The sequence below is a fragment of the Typopeltis vanoorti genome, chromosome 7 (genome assembly GCF_054136105.1).
Source record: "Typopeltis vanoorti isolate ZY-2024b chromosome 7, IOZ_Tvanoo_1.0, whole genome shotgun sequence".
Lineage (NCBI taxonomy): Eukaryota > Metazoa > Arthropoda > Arachnida > Uropygi > Thelyphonidae > Typopeltis > Typopeltis vanoorti.
The window spans coordinates 45185706-45206945 of NC_143555.1; the positions used below are offsets into that span (position 1 = coordinate 45185706).

General features: G+C 35.2%; 1 protein-coding gene across 2 annotated transcripts in view; it reads left to right on the top strand.

Annotated features, from left to right (window-relative positions):
• Positions 1–21240, top strand: part of LOC150104641 (two pore channel protein 2-like) — a 480610-nt gene that overhangs the window by 440850 nt on the left and 18520 nt on the right. For both annotated transcript variants that reach the window (XM_090395240.1, XM_090395242.1), the window contains exons 16-17: positions 4495–4608; positions 13202–13380. In XM_090395240.1, the coding sequence (XP_090251366.1) occupies positions 4495–4608; positions 13202–13380 (293 nt within the window). The remainder of the gene's footprint in view (positions 1–4494; positions 4609–13201; positions 13381–21240) is intronic.

The following is a 21240-nucleotide window of genomic DNA, read 5'->3' on the forward strand; positions in this document are numbered from 1 at the left end:
TACTAGTTTAGTGAGGGCATTGAGCTGGCAGGAAGATAGATTTATTTTGGGAAGCAAAGATCTAGAAAGTGAACTGGCGACATCAATCCTAATTATATATTTGGTTTAATTTGTAAGCAAACAAAGTTTGCACCTGAAGTATTTTCAGGACTGGGGCAACTCATGGTAAAGGTGGGGTAAGTTCCTATCACTTTCCTTAGTATCTCCCATAATGCAAAGCACATCTCCTTGCAGACATGCATAATGCTATGCATTAATGGAAGGGCCACTACCCAGACTACTGGATTCGACCTTTGTTGAGGTCTCATCAGTGGAAGCCAGACCCAGAGGTGGTGATACTAAGGTGAGAGACCGCAATAAAGGTCGAAACTGGTCTGGATAGCAGCCCTTCCTTTAATGCATAGCATTATACATGTCCGCAAGGAGATGTGCTTTGCATTATGAGAGATACTAAGGAAAGTGATCAGAACTTACCCGACCTTTACCACAAGTTGTCCCAGTCCTAAAAATACTTCAAGCACAAACTTTGTGTACATTTGGATGAAGGATTAAACCAAATATATAATTGGTAGCATAGCCAAGTGAAAAAACTTCCATCAAGCCTATTGTTATTAGCTATCTCAGGAGCTGAGGAACGCATATTGCATTTGATGTTGATCATTGTCAAGTGCCAGTACTTACTGGAGTGCAACAGTAAAATTGTGACCAAGACTTAGAATGCTAACAGCAGCTTCATTAAGCCTTTTTGACAAGTTAACTACTGTATGACTGTATGAAGAGATTGAACTTGAGGAATGGTTTAGAAATTCAAAAGTCTGTTGTACTTATTGATATGTTTGTTTGTTTTTATAATTATTTTCAGGAATTTTTTTTGCACTGAGACTTCTGATATATTAAATAATTTTGCTGCTGATGCAGTTATCTTCAATGACTTGAGGTATGAAGGATATATAGACTGGAAGAAGGAAAAGGCACATTGCAAGATGCAAATGGCATTTACACAGTTACTAAGGAATAATTATCTAAAATAGCATGTTAAATGGAGGGGAACGACTGTTCAAGAGTGTTGTACCTGTTAATAGCATCAAAAGATCTATCCATAACGACTATAGCAACTCTTCCTCTGATTGGGGAATTGACCATGCAGTGTTGTTTCGGGAGGTTGCTCAGTGTACAGAATTCTCAGTCAAGAAAGGTTTATATGGTAAAACAAAGCTGGTGATTATGACAATTTTAGGTGGCAGCTGAGAGCAGTGCCAGGTATAAGAAACTAGAAAGAAAGAATCTCAGTAGCGCATGGGAAGTGGTCAAAGATTGTTTGAGAGAGGCAGTATCAGACTGCATACCCAGAGTCAGGAGAATAAACCAAGTAGGGATTAAATGGATAATTAGTGATAACAAGCAGGAGCTACAAAAAAAAGAAAAGAAAGGGTCATAGACAGAATATTTAACACAAAGGTGATCAGCATGTTCATAAGCAATAGAAAGCTTACACAAGAAGGGTGGCTAGTATGATAAGGAAAGCCAAATAAGATTATGAGAGATAATTAGCTAAGCAGAAAAAGAATGATTATGAAAGGAAGGATAACTTTACTAAGTGCTGATGATAGAAAAGTGACAAAAACAGAAGAAATAGTTCACCTACCTATGAAGCAATTACTTTGTAAGGGTGTATCATCCAAGTGGAGACTTTGCAGTTGCTGATGTAGAGCCTTATGAGAATTGAGGTAGATGAACTGGAGGTACTCAGCATATTGAAAAATATCAGTGTGAATATCACTAGGACTAGGACTAGACTGTTGTCAGCGCCCATGTGTTATGAGAATGTGCAAAACAAAGTACCTCTGACAAAGCTGTTTAAATCTCAGTTCTGGCAAGGGTAGGGAAAGGTAAGATAGTTCGATTACATAAAGGTAGCTCTAAGACAGAAGTGGCAAATTACAGACCAATTAGTATCACTGGAGTGGTGGGTAAAGCATTAGAAACATTGATTAAAGGTAAAATTCAGGAATGGATGGATAGGAATATGACTCTATCTCGTGGGCAGCATGCCTTTGTGTAAGGTAGGTCCTGTCTTGGTAATTAATTCACGTTTTATAATAAAGTGACAGCAGCACTGGATAAAGGAAATGACTACACCATGATACTGCTGGACTTTGCAGAGGCATTTGATGGAATACCATGTGAAAAATTATTACATAAGTGGGACCATGATATAAACTTATAAGTTACTAAAAGGATTCTATAAGATAGGCACAAAACTTTTTCAATACACATGACAAATAGGGAGAGGATAAGTGGTCACTCCTGAAAGTTGTATAAAATTATAGTTAGTAAGGATGTGCAGATAAGATTAACTGCTTGGAGAGTAGTGAATGAGTGGAATTGATTGCCGATGGTAGTTGAGGTGAGTGCCACAATGATGAATGAGTTCAAGGAGAAGGATGATAGGTATTGTGTGAATAATGGTTAGGGTGGGTCTCCTGTGATGAGTCTTTTGACCTTGTGGAGATATCTATATAATAATAGACATTTGCAAACCTCCTTGCCACAGTGGAATTCAAATATGGATAGTCTGGAACAGGTTATCCATTCTCCAACAAATTGTCTATTTGTGAGAAAGTAGAAACTATATTTTCAGCCGACTATTCTGTGAGTTACCCAGAACATCAGTATAGAGAACAGCATCATGATTCCATGAACCTAATCTAAATCATTAGACACAACCTGATATCATTACACTGCCACCTCCAAATTTTATTGTTAGGGCAACACACGCAAGTAGAAAGTGTTCTCCTGGCATCCTTCATATCCATACTTTTGTCATACAGAAGAGTGTTTAGTGGGACTTGTTTTGCAGGGTTGATTTTCCTTTCTCCATGTTCCAGGTTTTGCAAATCTTGACATTTACCAGTTAATGATAATATATATTTGATGTTGTTAATAAATGCTTGTAGCCACAGCTATTCTCTGAAATTTATGACATCTTACTCTCAGATATAGCATACAAACACAAGGTTACTGATGTCTGCTAATCTCAAGCACAGATTATCTACTTGTCTGAGTGAAAGATGATGTAACAGCCGTCCTCGATCACTCACTATTTTAGGCTTATCTGGTTTGTATCTTGGGCTCAGTGTCATGAGTGCTTAATTATTGCGCAGTAGCATGTACAGATGCTCCTCCTAAATGACATCCAGCTATCAGTCTCTTCTGAAATACTATTAGCACTTTCCATACTCATTGTTTTGATATACAAGATCAAAAGTCCTATCAGTGACTTTGGTAGGACAGCAGTTTTTAGTGTGTATTACTACAAGAAACAGAATGTGTTGGCTGAGCAGATGGTGTGTGTATGCGCTCTCTCTCAGGCATGTGGGATGGAAATGTTTCTTGCATGAGACTGTGCCTTACTTTTTAGAGGGCCTAATGTTTGGTCTCCACTGCAACATTTCCAGTTTAACTCTTAGCCACAGTACTAAATATAGTGTAGGCTAGGCTACTAAACCTACATGGGTGAAACTTGAAATAAATCAGTGTATATGTTACGGTTAAAGTGATAAATCAGGTTATTATTAATAATTACCGGAATTACTTTAACCGGTTAAAGTGAATAATTCCTAGAGGAGTCTGGTAAATGTAATAAAAACATGTTTATATGTTTTATATATAGGTAGGTTAGTTTAAAATGAAAAAATTAGTAATTCTAAAAAATTCTAATTCTAAAAAAAGTATAGTAATTCTTTTGCACTCAATGAAATCAGAAATCATTAAAAACTAACCTAACCTAACCGATAAAGTTTAGGTTAGGTTAGTTTATAATGAAGAAAGTAAGGAAAGTACTGCTTTTGCACTCAATGAAATCAGAAATCATTATAAACTAACCTCGCCTAACCTAACCTAACCTAACCTAACCTAAACTAAACTAAGCTAACCTAACCTTTATCGGTTAGGTTAGTTTATAATGATTTCTGATTTCATTCAGTTCAAAAGAAGTACTTTCCTTACTTTTTTAAACTAACCTAACTTTTATCGGTTAGATTAGTTTATAATGATTTCTGATTTCATTGAGTGCAAACGAAATACTTTCCTTACTTTTTTTCATTATAAACTAACCTAACCTAACCTAACCTAACCTTTCTGATTTCATTGAGTGCAAACGAAATACTTTCCTTACTTTTTTCGTTATAAACTAACCTAACCTAAGCTGTTATAATTTCTATTGAGAATGAAAACCTGTATATAAAACCTATAAACATATTTTATTGCATTTACCAGACTCCTCTAGGAATTATTCACTTTAACCGGTAATTATTAATAATAACTGGATTTATCACTTTAACCGTAACATATACACATAATTAAGCAGAATTGGAGAGTTTGAAGAAGATTGCTTTGCCTTTAGGATCCTCCCTCCCCCTTTTTTTTTCATCTTAATTTTTTTTTTTTTTTTTTTTTTTATTTATTTAACTGACTACTTATTTTTGCTTCCAGTATTTTCACAGCCTTTGTGCTAGAAGCATTTATTTTGGAATATTCCTTCTCAAAGAGCAAGCTTGAAAGCACTATCGAGAAAAAAATTCAAGAAATGGGATTACGTCTTGGCAGGTAATCATTGAATTATTATGTTTATTTTCAGTCTTCTGGTTTAATTATAATCACCATGCACTGTTGACTGATTTTCAAAAAAAGCTCATTTTTTTTTTTTTTTGTATTTTGCTATGTTTTCTTTTTTTTTTTTCTTTTTTTTTTTTTTTTTTTTTTGCTGTTATTCAAGTTTAGTTAATTTTGATTTAATCTATGCACATCATGTCCCAAATTCACATAACACATCAATGGAAGATGACATATGCTTAATTACTGTCACCTTATGCAGTACTGAATGTTGGGGCACAGATTAATTGTCAGTCATTTCATCTGATTACAGCACAAATAGAACTGAGATTAACCCTGGCTGGTGACGTTAAAAGATGGAAATGTGAGCATGTAAAAAACAAAAAGAAATTGAAGAACCAGCTAAGTAAACCACATACATAAACTATGGAAAAGGATTGGAAGGTATTGAAAAATGGTCATACATTTCTCACATTATGCATCAGTGGATTTTCTGTTTAATGTTAGCCACACTTTTATTAGGTGTATGTGCATCATGCAAGCATGCACACACACACACAAAAGGTGTAAACTCATTGAACATTAATGCTAGAGGTACTAATGTACAATAGGGTTACACCTTTTATTGGTGGGTTCTTGTAAAAGAAAATAATTAATCTCAAAAAAAAGAATATAACATACTAAGGTTGAAAATGCTATATCTGTACATTGTAAATGGAAACCCTACACAGAGTGATGCTAAGCTTATACTTCAGATGTAAGTTAGAATTAACAAGTGTGTAGGAAGATGGTTTGATATTAACTCAGGTTTAAGACAGTGTACATCATTTCCCCTGTTACATATTATGTATATGAATCACATAATTAAGGAAAGTGTTATATGCAAAATTAAACAGATCTGTAACATCTTCAGACAACTTTAACTGAATTGAGTAATTGCTTTGGCTAATTCGGTTTGAAATGAGCAAAATAAAAAACAACCCTGAACATATTAAAGAAAATAGAGCATCAGCTGCATTTTTCAGTAATGAACCTTTCAGGCTGGTAAAACATTTTGGCTATATATATATATATGCAAAGATGAGTTCAAAGAAACAAAATCAAAAACTGGAGCCTCCATGTTTGAGAGTTCTGCAGAATAAGGGAATGAAGAGGTGCAACTACTGATAGAATTATGTTCAAATGAAGATATCATAAATTAACTATGTTATTAATATTCAAGAATGTGTACATGTTGCTAATCTATGATGTTTGATCAGTTAAACAGATTGGAAAATGAATAATTAGCTGAACAAGCGTTTGAAGCAAAAATGACAGAGAAAAGATACAGAATACAAATGGATCGATGCAGTTAAGTGCTACTTTAGAAAATTAAGAGTTAATCAAATCAACAACTTGACTATCGAAGAATTTTAATAATTAAAAGAACCAGGATCTTTATAACTATTTCATGGATAAGGTGCTTCAGCATGTTCTTGAGAATAAGAAAATAAGGAATAGTTTAGAAAGAGGGATGAAAGCTGAAGTTCTAAGAATGATTACTGCCTTGATGATGTTTGAAGATTTTTATTTTTGGAATATCTCTTTATTATATATCCTAAACTTTTATCCATCAAATTTTTAAAATACTGTTTGCTTTTTTTCAAACATCTTTATTCCATAACTCAAGGCTTCTTTCTCATCAGCTTGTATCAATTTATACTCTCCAGTCACCTGCAAAGATCAAAAGCCACTACTGGGAAGTTTACATGTCTGCATGTGTTAATATCATCACTGCTAGATTTTTAGTTGGCGCATTTTTAACTGCTACTAAAATTTTTGGGTTTGAATTCACCACTAACATTTTTTTCTAGTTGTCATTCAGGTTGAGTTTTTTCTATCCAACCTGCACATGAGAAGTCACAAGACCTATAACTCAACAGTGCTGTCTGTGGGCAAGTGGTTAGAAGGAGGAATGTATTTCTTGAAAAGCCAGGGGGTTGCATATTCATTGCAGAAAACAGGATGGAGGAAAGCTGTTCCTGAGAACAATATTAAATGGAATGGAAGAAGATGAATTACTTCGATAAGTTTAGAGCTGAACTGTGTATGGACGTTGTCTAGTGGCTGCCTTGCTTGTACATGATTTGAGGACAGTGTAGAAATAGAGGACATATAGTCCTCTATTTCTCTACCTTTAAAAGAGACATAATGAAGAAATGGTGTATATTGAGTGTGGAGAGAGAGAGAAGCAATCTGTTAAGCAGTATCCCTATTCTTGATAGAATCAAGCATTCTGAAGAATGGTTGAGTGGACCATCTCAGATGTGAGAATAGTATTGTAAATATTTCAGATTTGCAAAGAGTTGGGAATTGTGAAGTCTTAAATCATGTAAATAGAGATGGTCTTGGCATATTAACAGATGAATGCACTGAGTAGATACAAAAGGACAGAGGGAAAGGTTGCCAAAGAAGAGGATCCTTTTGTTCTGTAAGGGAAGGCCTGTATCCTTCTGTTAAACTCCTTCTTTTCCATCCACTGACAGTGGATAGAAAGAAGCTTGAAGGAGTTGAACAGAAGAGAGGTAATGTTTAGAATGAAAAAGAATACCAATTTTTTAGAGGCTGTTTCGCTTTTACTTACTTACTGTCCTCTTCCGTTGGGGACGGATCTTCTGTGTTTCCATAACAACCTCCAAGAGTCTCAGTTTCTTGTATGGCTGGTGAACTGTCTGTAGGTTTGTAATCTGGAGTTAACCTTTACTGATGTTATCCATTTAGTTCTTGGTCTTCCTTTTTTTCTTTTTTCTTCTAATCTTGCATACAGAGCAAGGTTGGGTAGCCTGTTTGGTGGCATTCTCTGGACATTGAAGTTGTCTTCTTTTAATCTTTTCTATTAATGAGTCTGTATAGTTTAGATCTTGTCTTACATTTCCATTTGTATCTTTTCTGTCTATCTTGTTTTATTTATTTTTTTGAGACATTTCAGCTTGAAAGCCTCCAGTTTTCGTATCTCTGTCTTGTTGAGTATCCAAGTTTCTGAAGCACATAGCACAGCGGGTATTGTAATTGCATTATAACTTATAATTTTATTTTTAGAGGTTTGGAAATTTTATTATTTTTCCAGATTTTAGCTAGCTTATTAAATGATGACCATGCATTTGATATTCAAATGTTTAATAGTGGCTATGGTATCTAATTGTTCTGTTATTACTGTTCCTAAATAATTGAATTGTTTTACCTGTTCAATTGTTGATCCATTCAAAGAGAAGTTTACTTTTTCTTCATTTTTTCCAATTACCAAGATTTTTGTTTTGTCTGTATTTATGGTCATGCTGTATTCTTTAGCCATATTGTTTAATTTGGTTATTAGGTTCACCATTTTTTCTTTTGTGGCTGCTATCATTACGATGTCATCTGCATATTTTATATTATTAAGGTTATAACCATTTAGGTTGACCCCTTTTTCTCCTTCCAAAGCTTGGTTAACCATATCCTCTAGGTTGATGTTAAAAAGGTATGGGAGGATGGAACATCCTTGGGCTACTCCTTTACATTTATTTTATCTGTTGTTATACTATTAACATTTGATAGTATAACATACTAATTATTGTTTCTGTGAGGCTATAATATTTTTCTAATAGTTTGGGAACCACTGGTTTAAGGCATTAAATATAGAACATCTGGAAGTGAGAATCAGTTGTACATTATAAGGTTTTGTGATGAATGAAGAAAAGGAATGGAGCGTACTCTAAGAAGTCTAGGGTATCTTCATCGATTTGTTTCTGTTTTAATATTCCTAATAAAGTTACTCTATTTATTGAGTTGAATGCCTGTTTAAAATCTATAAAACAGTAATAGATATTTTTGTTATGTTCCCAGTATATAATTCTGCTAGTCTTTGCATTATGAAGATCTGATCCAATGTGGAGCAATTCTTTCTGAAGTCTGCCTGCTCTTCACTAAGAATGATCTCATATGTGCTCTTTATTCTGTTCTGTAATACTCTTGTAAATGTTTTGTAAGCATGGCTAAGTAATGTGATTGGTCTGTAATTTTTACAATTTTCTTATCACCTTTCTTGTAAATTGGTATGATAATTCCTGTTCTCCAATCTTCTGGTATTTCTCCTGATTTAATGATTGTGTTGAAAAGTGTGGTAAGGAATTTTAAAGTTGTTTGCTCTCCTTCTTTCCAGATTTCTGATGGAATTTGGTCTATCCCTGGTGCTTTGTCAGATTTCATTTGCTTTAGACCATTTTCCACTTCCAATAGAAGGATCATTAAGGAATCATGTCTTGAGTTAGCATGGAGCCTTGTTATTAGGTAGTTATTGCTTTCATTCTTAAAGGTTTCTTGGTAGTGTTCAATCCATATTGCTTTTATTCTATTTGAATTTCCTGTTTCCTTGCCCTGATGGTTGATCATTGTTAAAGGTAGTTTCACTTTTGGGTGAAGTTAATCTAGTCAGTTGCAATGCAATTCACTAGTTTATCTTTGCCCCACCTGAGAATGATGAGATCAGTGTTTAAGGCAATGGTTCCCAAACTTTTTTGGTTCACAGCACCCATAGTGTATCAGGATTTTTCCACGGTGCCCAAAGTCAGAACATAGGCCTACCTAACAATTGCAGTGTGCAGTTAGGTTGGTTAAGTTAAAAAATAAATAAATGAAACGTGTATTCAAATTCACAAACGATTACTGTAAAAAATATTAAATAAGTACATATTTTGAACAATCAATTGAATAAATAAAGCGTAATTAATGGAATGTGTGAGCCTGTTATTCACTGTGCATCTTCTCAAAACTGAACACAGCCACCCTCATTTTCTGTTCCATGTTGATTTTCGCACAATACTTGCTTTTTATCACAGTGACCATCGAAAACACAGTTTCGCACAAATATGATGTCACAAATGGAATTAATATGCACTGGGCATTGCCACTTAGCAGCCGGTCTGTTGGCTGAATGGTTAGCATATCTGCTTTCCAGCCAAAAGGCTGTGGGTTCAAATCCCGCTGTGGGCATGGATGTTTGAGATTGTCTGCAGAAATACTAGTGGTGGGCAGTAGATAGCATTGTAGAGTAGAGTAAGTGCCCTCCCTCGATGAGACTTTGGACTCCCTGGAGGTGTCATATAATAATAATAATAATAATATTTATCTTTTACTGATATCCAAAAGTCAGTTAGTTCCATGCTGCCAAATTCTGTCTTCAGTGTATTGTCACAAGACAGCTCGATAAGATTTCAGTGAAAATATTGGAATATTTTTGGTGCCACAGTGCACAGTTTGGGAACCACTGGTTTAAGCATTAATTATAGAACATCTTGAAGCGAGAATCATTTGAACATTATAAGGTTTTGTGAATGAAGAAAATGAATAGAGTGTACTGTTATTAGCAAAATGCAAATAAGATTTGGAGTTAGTGAGGGAATGCCATTGGAATAGGGGAAGAGTATGGGGTAGAAAGTACAAAGCTGGTATAGTCCATCATCGATGGAAAAGTCTGATAGGAGGAAGTCATGCACCATGATGCATGAACAACTATTACTGACAGCAGCATTCTTAAATAGTTGCCTAAAACACACAGCGATGCACATGATCAAGTGTTTTGCATATAACTGCATAAGTGATGTTTACATATGTCTGCATAAAGATTTCTAATTCAGTGGCTGATATGCATAGTTGCCTTTCTATTCTGTGCCTTATACTCCTCATTCTGATGAGTATCCTGTTCTTTATACTTCCTCCATGACATCCTCTCCAAAACAGTCTTCAAATCATGGAAAAATTAGAATGTGGCATCTACAGCCTCTCCTCCCATACTGCCAGTAATATCTTGCTAGATACAGCCAGCATTTTGAAATCTAAATTTCAGTTCTCCAAAAAGGAATCTGTCCAATGCACAACTCATCACACATAAAGTTATGCCAAAACTAGAATATCATAATCACTAAAGCAGGTAAGAGTATTGCTACACTAATACTTGATTTGCTCTGAATATGATCAAAAATGGTGATCTTATTCACAGATTGATCTACTTATCATTTAATTGATGTTGATTCTACCCCCCCCACACACACACACACACAGTACTCCAGAGATTATTGGATTAAAGTAAATCTTGGCCTCCTAAAATTGTCCAAAAACTTAGACCTTATAGTCCTAGACCACCCTGGATCATCTATACAAACATGTCAAGGGACTAGCCAGTTAGGCTGAACATTCCTTTAGTATCTATGATGATATCCCTTCTGTTCCTTTTGCCAGATTCTTATGCGTGTTATGTAACAGTTATAGTACCTCCTCATGTACTTCTCTCTCATCATCCAATATAGTGGTAGCACTATGTTATATACACCAGGTGATAGATCTTAGCGAAGTAAGCACTCGTTATTTGAATTATCACATCTGCATTCAGTAAAGTTATTCTTTCACATTCATTCTTTCTTTTACTTGCAGCATTATCCTGCCTTTTATACTGTTGGTGTGTTAGTGGATGAGGAGTTAAAATTTAGGGGCACATAGCAAAAGTGGCTAAAGCAGCTCATCAGATCACTTGGTTATTGAAGAATACTTTGACGAGCAGAGACAAACAGCTTATTGTTCCTCTTTATCGAGCCTTGATAAGACCTCATCTTGACTACTGTGTGCAGATCTGGGCACTAGGGTTTCTTCTAGGTGGAGAGGATCCAGAGGCAAGTGACCAAGATGGTAACGGGTCTATGGAATGAACCTTACGAGAACAGGTTGAAGATTTGCAGGTTACAGAAACTGGTTGATAGGCAGAAAAGGGGGGTGATAAATAAATTTCATGTGATGATACTGCATTCCCCCTTTTTACGGGAGTTCACAGTACCATCTAGTCCCCCCCCCAAATTTTATCCGGGCTCCGGAACCGGCATAAGCTGACAAATCAGACCTATGGCTGGGTCAGTATTCCTGACTGTAATCCGTTTGTCCTCAGACTGTTTTGCCTGCTTGCGGGATGAAAAACGCCAGATAAACTGGCAGAAAAAACTCTGCTGTCCACACCCAAGACCGGCTAACTTGGCTATAGCTGAGGAAGAGCCTTAAGCTCCTCACGTCGTTGATGGGAATCGAACCTAGGACACTCCTTCCCCAGACATATGGTTGCGAAGCGCAAAGCCACTATGCTAACCGCGCAGACAAAAGGGGTGATATGGTTGAGACATAAAAATTATTGAGGGGCTTTTACAACATTAATTGAGAGGAAATTTTTCTAAGGGGAACTAAGAACCATCCATGGAAACTGAATAAGAGTGTAGTTAGCAAGGGTGTTAGAACTAGTTTTTTTTGCTTGGAGAGTAGTGAATGAGTGGAATAGGTTGCCAGAGTCTGTTGTGGGTGCCATGACTGTGTATGAGTTGAAAGCTAAGTATGATTAGATGCTGCACAAATGTTGGATAGTTCTTGACATGATGTTTAGGGCCTCCCTCGATGAGTCTAAGGACTCCTTGGAGTTGCCTGTAATAATAATATCCACCTTGTGTCTGCCTTCATGCTAGTGTGCATGTTTGTACATGCTTAGTTGTAGTTCTTGGTGCCCATGGACTAAGGAGATATACTTGCTAAGTAATTTATTAGCTAAATAAGTTTAGTTATTAATTATTATCTGTGGATGTGTGTTTTCACCACTAAACATCAACAGTGAGTATTTTTACTATTACCAACAGCCCAAGTCTGTAAAGGGGGAAAAAAATAATTATTATTGTTGTATTAAATAAATAATTTTATATCATATCTGATATGATATGAATATATTTAATAGTGCTAGCTGCATATCAATCAACGGTTCCCTATAAATTATTCCTGGTAAGCCATATTGTATACTCATTTCTACCTTGCTAATGGAAAGTGAAGCTTGTATTGGTTGTTATCTCACCTGCTTGAGTGTGTTAATTTTTTTAATGCAAATTTAAAAGAAAATTCTCAAAAAAAAAAAACTAATATGTAAAAGTGAATGGATGCATTTAACAATATTTGTTTTTAAACAGCCATAAAAAAGCAAACAAAAAGATCAAACCTTTGTCATGGTAATGGCACTGTGCTTAAAAATGAAATGCAGAACTAATAATGCAGTTCAAGGTCCAAGGCTCCATCAAGATGGTTAGAAGATGTTAGTTGAAAGGGTAATGCTCTGTGTGTAAAATTTCATTAATTGCATGGCTGATTTTCTTAGTAGTACTTTTTTTTGTGAATTTTAGCAGCTAACAGACTCAACTATCTGAGGCTTTCAAGTCATCTGGAAAGTTTCCTTGTATTCAGTACAGTTAACTTTTAAATAACTTGTGTTTTCGAAACTTAAAAGAATAATGAGATATTGATTTTAGTGAAGCATGGGGAGGAATTAAAGAAAGACTATCCAAATGGTAAATGTTTATGAAAAATTACTTGGTGAGAATAAGAAACAGTTTATATTTTATGGATTATTATAAATATAAATAAGAAAATATATTAATAAATAAAGGCATGATTATACACTTAATTATAAATACACAAGCATTTGTTATTTCATGAACATTCAAGGTAATTATAATGTGACAATGTAAACACCCTTAGCATATCAGATGAATTTTTCCAGGCGTCGCTTACCAGATGTAAAGCAGAATGACAAAGAAGGATTAGTGGATGACTCTGACAATGAATTCCGAGTGGACAGTGACCATGATCATTGTAATACTTCAGAAGAAACTGAAAGGAGAAATTCTAATACTCCAGATCTCTCCCATGAAACAGATATCCGTTTTCATCTTTCCAAAAGTGAGTAAAAAGGTGCTTGTTAGGTTTTTTTCTATTTTTAATTTTATTGTATTTAGTATCATCAGCATAATTTTAATTGACTAATGAAATTTAATACACATTTTGAAGAACATCTATTCCTCAAAATGTATGTTAAATGACACAATGACACAATGCTTAAATGTTTTAAGAGATAAAGAGGTTGATTTTGCTATTAACTCTAAAACAGTATTTTAGAAGTCATAGCAAAATAATTTAAAAAAAGGAAAAAATAGATACAAAATAACTGTGATAGCATAAAAAGTTGAGTAATTTCCTTGTGGAATATTTGTGGAACTGTTTTATATCATAAATCAGCAAACCATTTCTTATTGTAAAATCATGCATTCAAGGAACTTTATTCAAAAACCTCTTGTATACCAATTTTATGGTAATCAAAATTCACTAAAAATAGTTGTGGGTTAATATAGAAATTTTCATTTCTTTATTTAGAAATAATATTTTTTGTATATTACTGAATATTGTCACCTCAAAAGGTTTTGTAAAAGAACAAAGGAAAATAAGTATAAGATAAATTGGATCTAAAGAAACCCCTTAATCACTGGTAATTCCAGACGGATTATCGTATTAAGTAATGACCTGGGGCAACTGCAACCTCAAAGATCAACAGTGCGCAGGGGTTTCCCACCTGAAGACAACGACCGAGAAGGGTGGCGGGTGCAGAACATCGTAATACCCAGGGGGACAATGACATAAACGAACCCCAAGGTCATCGGAGCCAGATAAATAGCGGGTTTTGATGGCGAGAAAGGAAGTTCAGTACGGCGATTCAGTTTGATTCCTGGCAGGGTAGTTCGTGGAGTTCGAGTTCGTCTGGTCCCGTTCCCAGATCAGCGAGAAGTTTCGAGGTCATGTGGGGTTCCGACTGAAGTTACGGGTTCCAGAAGTTGACGAGGTCCCAGAGTCGAGAGGTATGATGATACGTCGTACGTTATGGCAGCAGCGCTTTGATAACATCTTGGGAAATGATTAGTAATCGGCATCGGAGACCTGCGTTCCAGATAGAAAATTGCCGAGGGACCGACACGACTAAGATAAGCTGTTTTAGCCGATTTTCCATGCCAGCATGTTCCTGATGTTCGCTGATATTAAAGAAGGATTTAACAAGCCCCAGAAGAGTTAACCGAGTTCATTGCTAAAGTTGAATGATAACAGAAGGAGATGATTTCATGGATCATTCAGAGAAGTACAGACTTCTGTTCAAGTAAGATATTTCCATTGCTTAACTAGAGAAAAAGATTGTGACGAAGATTTAATTAAGGGACTTGTTTTATAGTGATACTTGAGGAGTTTAGGCCTTATGCTGATATTTGAAGTATTTTGTTATATGTGAGAGAAGGTCTGGCTAAAATTTAAGGTGAAACATAGTGTATTTAATGTTATAGCTATTGTCCTAAACCTGCAGAATGTTATGTAAAAATTGATCTGAGTATTACCAAGTTTAACAAGAGAAAATTATAGACACGTGGTCTTACTTGAATTAATTATATTGAGGAAATAAATTGTAAATGTATTAGTTGTGATTTGAAGCATAGAAGCTAATTACTTATTACTTAAAATTGACCCATTGTACATTTCATTGATGTTAAATAAATTGTTTAATTAAATAACTTGCCTGATTTCTATTTCCAATGCACTACTCATTAATTCGAATCTGTGAGCCTTAAGGTAGATATTGTCATGACTGCATAACAGAAAATTTAAGTTGCTAGATTTACTTAGAATTAAGAGAGAAAAGTTCCGTGTGGTTTACTGTGTGTTATTTTTCGGAGGGAGATTCAACTCCCACCCACGAATTTGGTGGCGCAGCTAGAAACTAAATAAGTTTTCCAAATTCAATTTGAGAATAAACACCAGTGGATCAGACAAAGAGATTGGCTCTGGCCTGAGGCGATTTCTTTGTTCTGTAAGTTTTGCACACGTGAGCTTTATATTATTTGTGGCCATAAGTCAGAAGTATAGTAAAGGTTAAGAAGCAAGGTTTAAACGAGATAACTATAGTTTTTACAAAGGCGTAGAAGACAAGATATATTTGAAGATTTGATAACATATCTTAATAAGATAAGAATAAATAAACAAACAAGATATAACATTATATCATCTTAACTGTTTGACTAATGATAGCTATACTTTTTTCTTTTTGAGAAATCTGCTATATACAAACTAATTGAATTTGCATATTAATAAATGTCAGTAGTTAATAAGAAGTTTTTTTGTAGTTGAGAGCTGTGATAATTGCAGCAGAATGGCAATAACTTGACAGCATAAGAAAAGAAAGACAAACCTTCAATATTTATTGTAGGGATAGAACTGTGTTCAGGGTAGCTAAAAATTTTATACATTCCTTGATCTATAGAGGGTGTGCGTGTGTGCATGCAAACAGTATTTTTTAAGGTCTGGCATTCATACTACCACCTGTCATTTCTGATTATATATATCAAGGACTGCATGTAAATTCCATAAAGTTATTCCATCTGGTGGATGCATTGTTTTATATATATATATATATATAAGGATGACAATGATGAGTTTGGACAAAGCCAAAATCATGAATGGATGCTGGCATAGGTTTGTGGATGTATGGCATATGTTTGAGGGAGGAATGGAATTATATAGGCATGATGGGTTGCATCTGAATGGTTTTGCAGTGAGTGCGCTGGAGAAAGTGTTGCTAGATCGAAGTACAGTGTAAGATGCATGCTAGAGATCAGAAGTAAGAGATGAAGTGAAAAATCAGGAGAGTGGTATTAAAGAGACAGAGGTGCTTGGCAGGGGAAACAGTAGTAGCATGAGAAAGAAAGAGAATGGGAATGCAAGAGGAACAGGGAAATGGGTGGAGCCCAGGTGGACAGGGAGACATGACAGAGAGAGAGTGGATGTTGAAGTAGTAGTGAATGTGTGTATAAAGATATAGTATATTGCATTGATGGGGAAGTTGAGACTGAGCAGATATATGTGGTGATAAAGGTGATTGGGCAAGGGCAGGTGTGTGGTGGGGAAATCACATCAACAAGTGGCTTGGATCGGACTAGTTATAGACCTAAAAATGAACTACTGTGCTTTTTTTTACAAATGCCAGAAGTATCAAAAATAAGGGGGATGAAATGGTTTCACTGATTGAGTTTATTTGACCCAAAATCATTGGAATAAGTGACACATGGTTGAATGAAAATGATATTCTAACAGGAATAGAAATAAATGGATACAGTATTTTCATGAGGATAGAAAAGACAAGAAGAGAGGGGAAAGTGCTGCTGATGATAGCAGGGGAATTATGTCCACATAAGGTAGACATGAAAGAGAAATAGTGGCAATAGTTATGAGGCAGTATGGTGTAATGTGGAGATTGACATGAAGATGTATTTAGTTGGATGTTGCTATAGGCCAGGGAATGTGGAGGGTTGTGATGAAGAAATGTATAAATAACTTGGATTAGTGAGTGAAGGAAAGGAGTGGGTGATTTTAATTATGGCGGTATAGAGTGGAATGAATAGATAGCATTTGGGAATAAGAAAAATGAATTATAAGCTGATGATTATGACAAGCTTAGGAGACAGCTTGGAGCTATAGCATGGAATGAGAGTTCAGTGGTAAGGAAATAAATGCTGCTTGGGAACTGACAAAGAAATACATAACAGCATCAATTTGTGAATGCATTCTGAAGGTCAAAAGGCTGAATAAGGTAGGTGTAATGTGGATGAATGAGGACTTAAACTTGAAATCTGGAAGAAGGTATTTTGGAGACAGTACAGGATGAATAATGTTAATAATTAGTTACAATGAAGAGTATAAAGAACAAGCCATGTCAGTGGGACTCAATTAGTAAGGAAAACATAAGTGCAGTATGAGCAGAAATTGGCAAATCAGGTGAAGAAAATTTAGAGAGTTCTTGTTATGAGTAGAAAGAAGAATGATCATGGTTAGATGATGATAATGGATAAAAATGGTAGAATGGTAATTACTGAAGAACACATTGTTGAGGATCAATTTGTAAGAATGTTTCATCCTGATCAGGGTGGAGTCATGAGAAACTTAACTATAGAGAATATAGGAGAGGATGGCTTAATTCTGAGTGAGCAGGAGGTATTTGAGAAAATAAATAACCTTGATATCAATAAGGTGATAGGATTTGATGACATCATCACATGTCTTAAGGGAATGTTCCAGGGAACTGACATGTCTGTTTAATAAGGATCTTACAATAGCACAGGTTCCAAGGGTGGAAAGAAGGTAAAATTGTTCCACTGCATAAAGGTGTGGTGTTTAGACTGTGGCCTCAAATTATAGGCCAATCTGTATATTTGGAGTTATGGTGAAGGTACTAGAGAGATTGGTGAGAAATAAGATACAGAAATGGGTTGATGTTAGCAGCATTCTCTGTGGTTATCAGCATGGATTTGTTAAAGGGAGATCATGTGTTTTTAAGTTACTTATGTACTATAACAAGGTGATAAATGTCTTGGACAAAGGAGATCCATATACAGTGGCATACTTGGATTTTGCAAAAGCTTTGATAGACTGCCACACAACAAGCTGTTAAATGAATTGAAACACATGGGATTGGATAACAGACTTCTGAGTTGAATGAGAAATAGTGGCTTAAACTATTATATCAGATATGTATTAGAAAGTTGTATATAGGGGTGCAGTATTCCGAAAGAGGAAGGTTACTAGTGGTGCACTGCAGGAGTCATTTTTGGACAAATTGAACAACTATTTGTTCAGTTTGTATGTTAATGATATTGAGATGGGTTTAACTAGTGACCTGCAGATGATGCAAATGTGGGGAGAGCAGCAGGGTCAAGCAGATGTTACAGGTGGACTTGAATAGATTGCATGAAAGGGCAAGTAAATGGAACTATCAGTTCAGTGTTGCAAAGTGTAAGGTTTTGAGATATGGGATGCAAAGTATACACTTTGGAAGGAAACTTTAAAGGAAGTGCAGGAGATTTGAAAACTGAATTTCAGAGGCCATATTGCACAAGTTGTGAAGACATCACATCCGATAATGGCAATGATGCAGAGGGCCCTGTTATGCAGAAATAAAAGGGTTATGATGCCATTGTATAAGGTCTTGATCAGGCCTCATATGGATTATTGTGCACGTAAGCGTTGACACTGTTTCTCTATTTCCAAACATTCCATTATCCGACACTATTAGTTTACTATTATGATGATTTCCCTCCTGATGTGAAGATTTCTGAATTTGTTATGCAAAGAGTTACTCATGGCAGTGAAAGCACTGCTATCAGTAGCCCTCTATATCCACCTTTGACAAACTTTTTTTTTTGAACCATCTAGATGGTTTCAAAAAATAGTTGTTTTTTGGTTTCTTTACTTTTTGTTATGTCGATAATGTTTTTGCTACTTGGCCTCATTCTGAAAATGAACTTATGATTTTCTCTACAATGGATCAATAGCCATCACCCACACATTCATTTCCCCATGGATAAAGAAAATGCTGGTAGTTTACCATTCTTGGACATCCTTCTTACTCACACACTGCCTGGTACTTTGTCAGCCAGTGTTTATTGAAAACTTACCTTGACTGGTAGATATATTCATCAAAAAATCTGCTTATCACATCTCCCAAATCAAGTCTTTATCAAGTCTTTAATTAATAGAACAAAATGCATTCTCCTCTCTCTCTCTCTCTCTCAAACTTAAAACAAGAACTTCTCACTCTTAAAACTTTAATGGAATTAAATGATTACAACCCTCAACAAATCCAGCAAATAATTGACTTTGATGTTCCAACATCCAAGGATTCTTCAACACACCGCAGGATTCCAATCCTTTATATTTCTGGTACCTCTGAACCTATTGGTAGAATTTTGAAGAAGTATCACCTTATTTCCACATTTTCCTATCTACAAAATTTCTCACCTGTTACCATCTACAAAAGGCAAACTGTCACCTCTATCTTTAGGTGGTGTTTACTAGATTCCTTGTGAATATAATTTGACATACTTTGGGCAGACAGGCTGTTCCGTGGAAAAACAAAGTCTGGTCTGGCACAGCATAGTGTTGACACTAAACACAGTATCTAGTGGGATGAAGCTCATCTTTTCCATAGAAGCAGTTTTAAATATGAATGTCTTTTCAAAGAAAGAAAGTTGTGAAGACATTTTACATCAGCCTAACCTGAATCGGAATGATTGTCTCACTCTCTATCCCCAAAGTTTGGGAGATTCTCATTTTATGTGAACATCAAAAATAGTTTTAATGTTAGTTATTAATATTAATTTCTAGCTAGTGGCAACCATTTTTAATTGCTAAGCCATTGTTGTATGGATCTTACATTCCTGTTCTTTGATTTGCTTGTTTCTACACACTGATGTATTGTTATTTTCAGTATGAAATATCTGCACTTTCATGAAAGTTAATTACTGTGATCATCATGTAATTTGCTGTTTATAGTTATGCTACAGGTACCTTTAAAGATTGGATTTCCATCTGTATAGCCCAGACTTTTTTGAGAGGTTTCTGATGCATCTCCCCAAATGTGAAAAAAGCATTCCAAAGTTGGGTAGACTTGCAATTCATTTTTATTTACATATGTGTATGTGCACTCATGCATGCATGCACTGTCTCAACCAGGAAAGGATGAAAAATTATCAAAGATTAGGTGGCACTAAGGGTTTAATAATCCTGCTTTAGAAAACTACTGCAAGCTATTTCAAGTTTCCAATGTTCAGGATGATTGGCCTTACACTGGGCTATTGAAAGGCTACAGTGAAACTCAAACCCTTTCCTGATTCAAACACATCTCAACCCCAGCCTCCAAGAAAACTAGATATCCTTTTTCACTTGAGGTACTATTTCTCATCTGTTCCACTGCTAACACTGTATTCTGGGTACTCTCTTGATGTTTTCATTGCTAGCATGAAAGTAAGTCCAAGAATGAAAAATCTGGTCTTAGATGAGGACCTGAATATTATCAAAAGTAAGAAGTAAAGTGAGATCTTAGAGACCGAACTGCATTTTGGTAGCATTGAAATTCACATAGTTATCCTTGCCCTAGTGAAAAATGGTAAGGAGATAAGAGCTTTAAGATAGTGGTTTTGGAAGATCCTTGCAGCTTTGAATAAAAGTACAATACAAGGTCTCTTTTAAAAATAAAAAGTATACTTTAGCAGCAAAACTAGAATTTGTGGTCAATTAGAAAAGTCACATATATAGGAAGAAGAGACCTTGTATTGCATCTCCAGCATTGAGAGAAATCTGAGGGGGGGGGAATGTTGTCATCTATCATGATAAATAGTGAATGACCAGAGAAGAAGCTCAAGATCCAGTTGCAAAGAATAAAAGGCAGACCTGGAAATATCAAGAGTAATGACATGATATTCTTGTAACCCTTTCCATGTGTGGGATATCTGATGATATCATTCATATATGCTACATATTGTTTTAATAAATTAACTTTCAAAAATTAAATAATTTAAGTTACATAATTTTGGAAAATATTTATTCAGATTATTCTAAATATATTTTCCAGAATATGTAATTTAAAATAATTTCTATTTTTATAATGACATACATTATTTCCTGTAATACAGTTAATGCTAATACTCAGTTATAATTTTTTATTTTCTCCTAATAAATAAAAAAAATTGGTCATTGTTTATTGTTCATTAAGCTGAGGAAAGAAGTTTCTATTATTAATGCATGGGTACCTTTTTTACAGATGAGGAACTATGACAGTTTTGCTCGAATTACTTGGAATTCGACCTCTGACCACACTCTATGAATTGTACAATATAGCCACTGCAAAACTTTCATACCTCTGTATTTAAGCATTTCTCGTTGAATAACATCTAC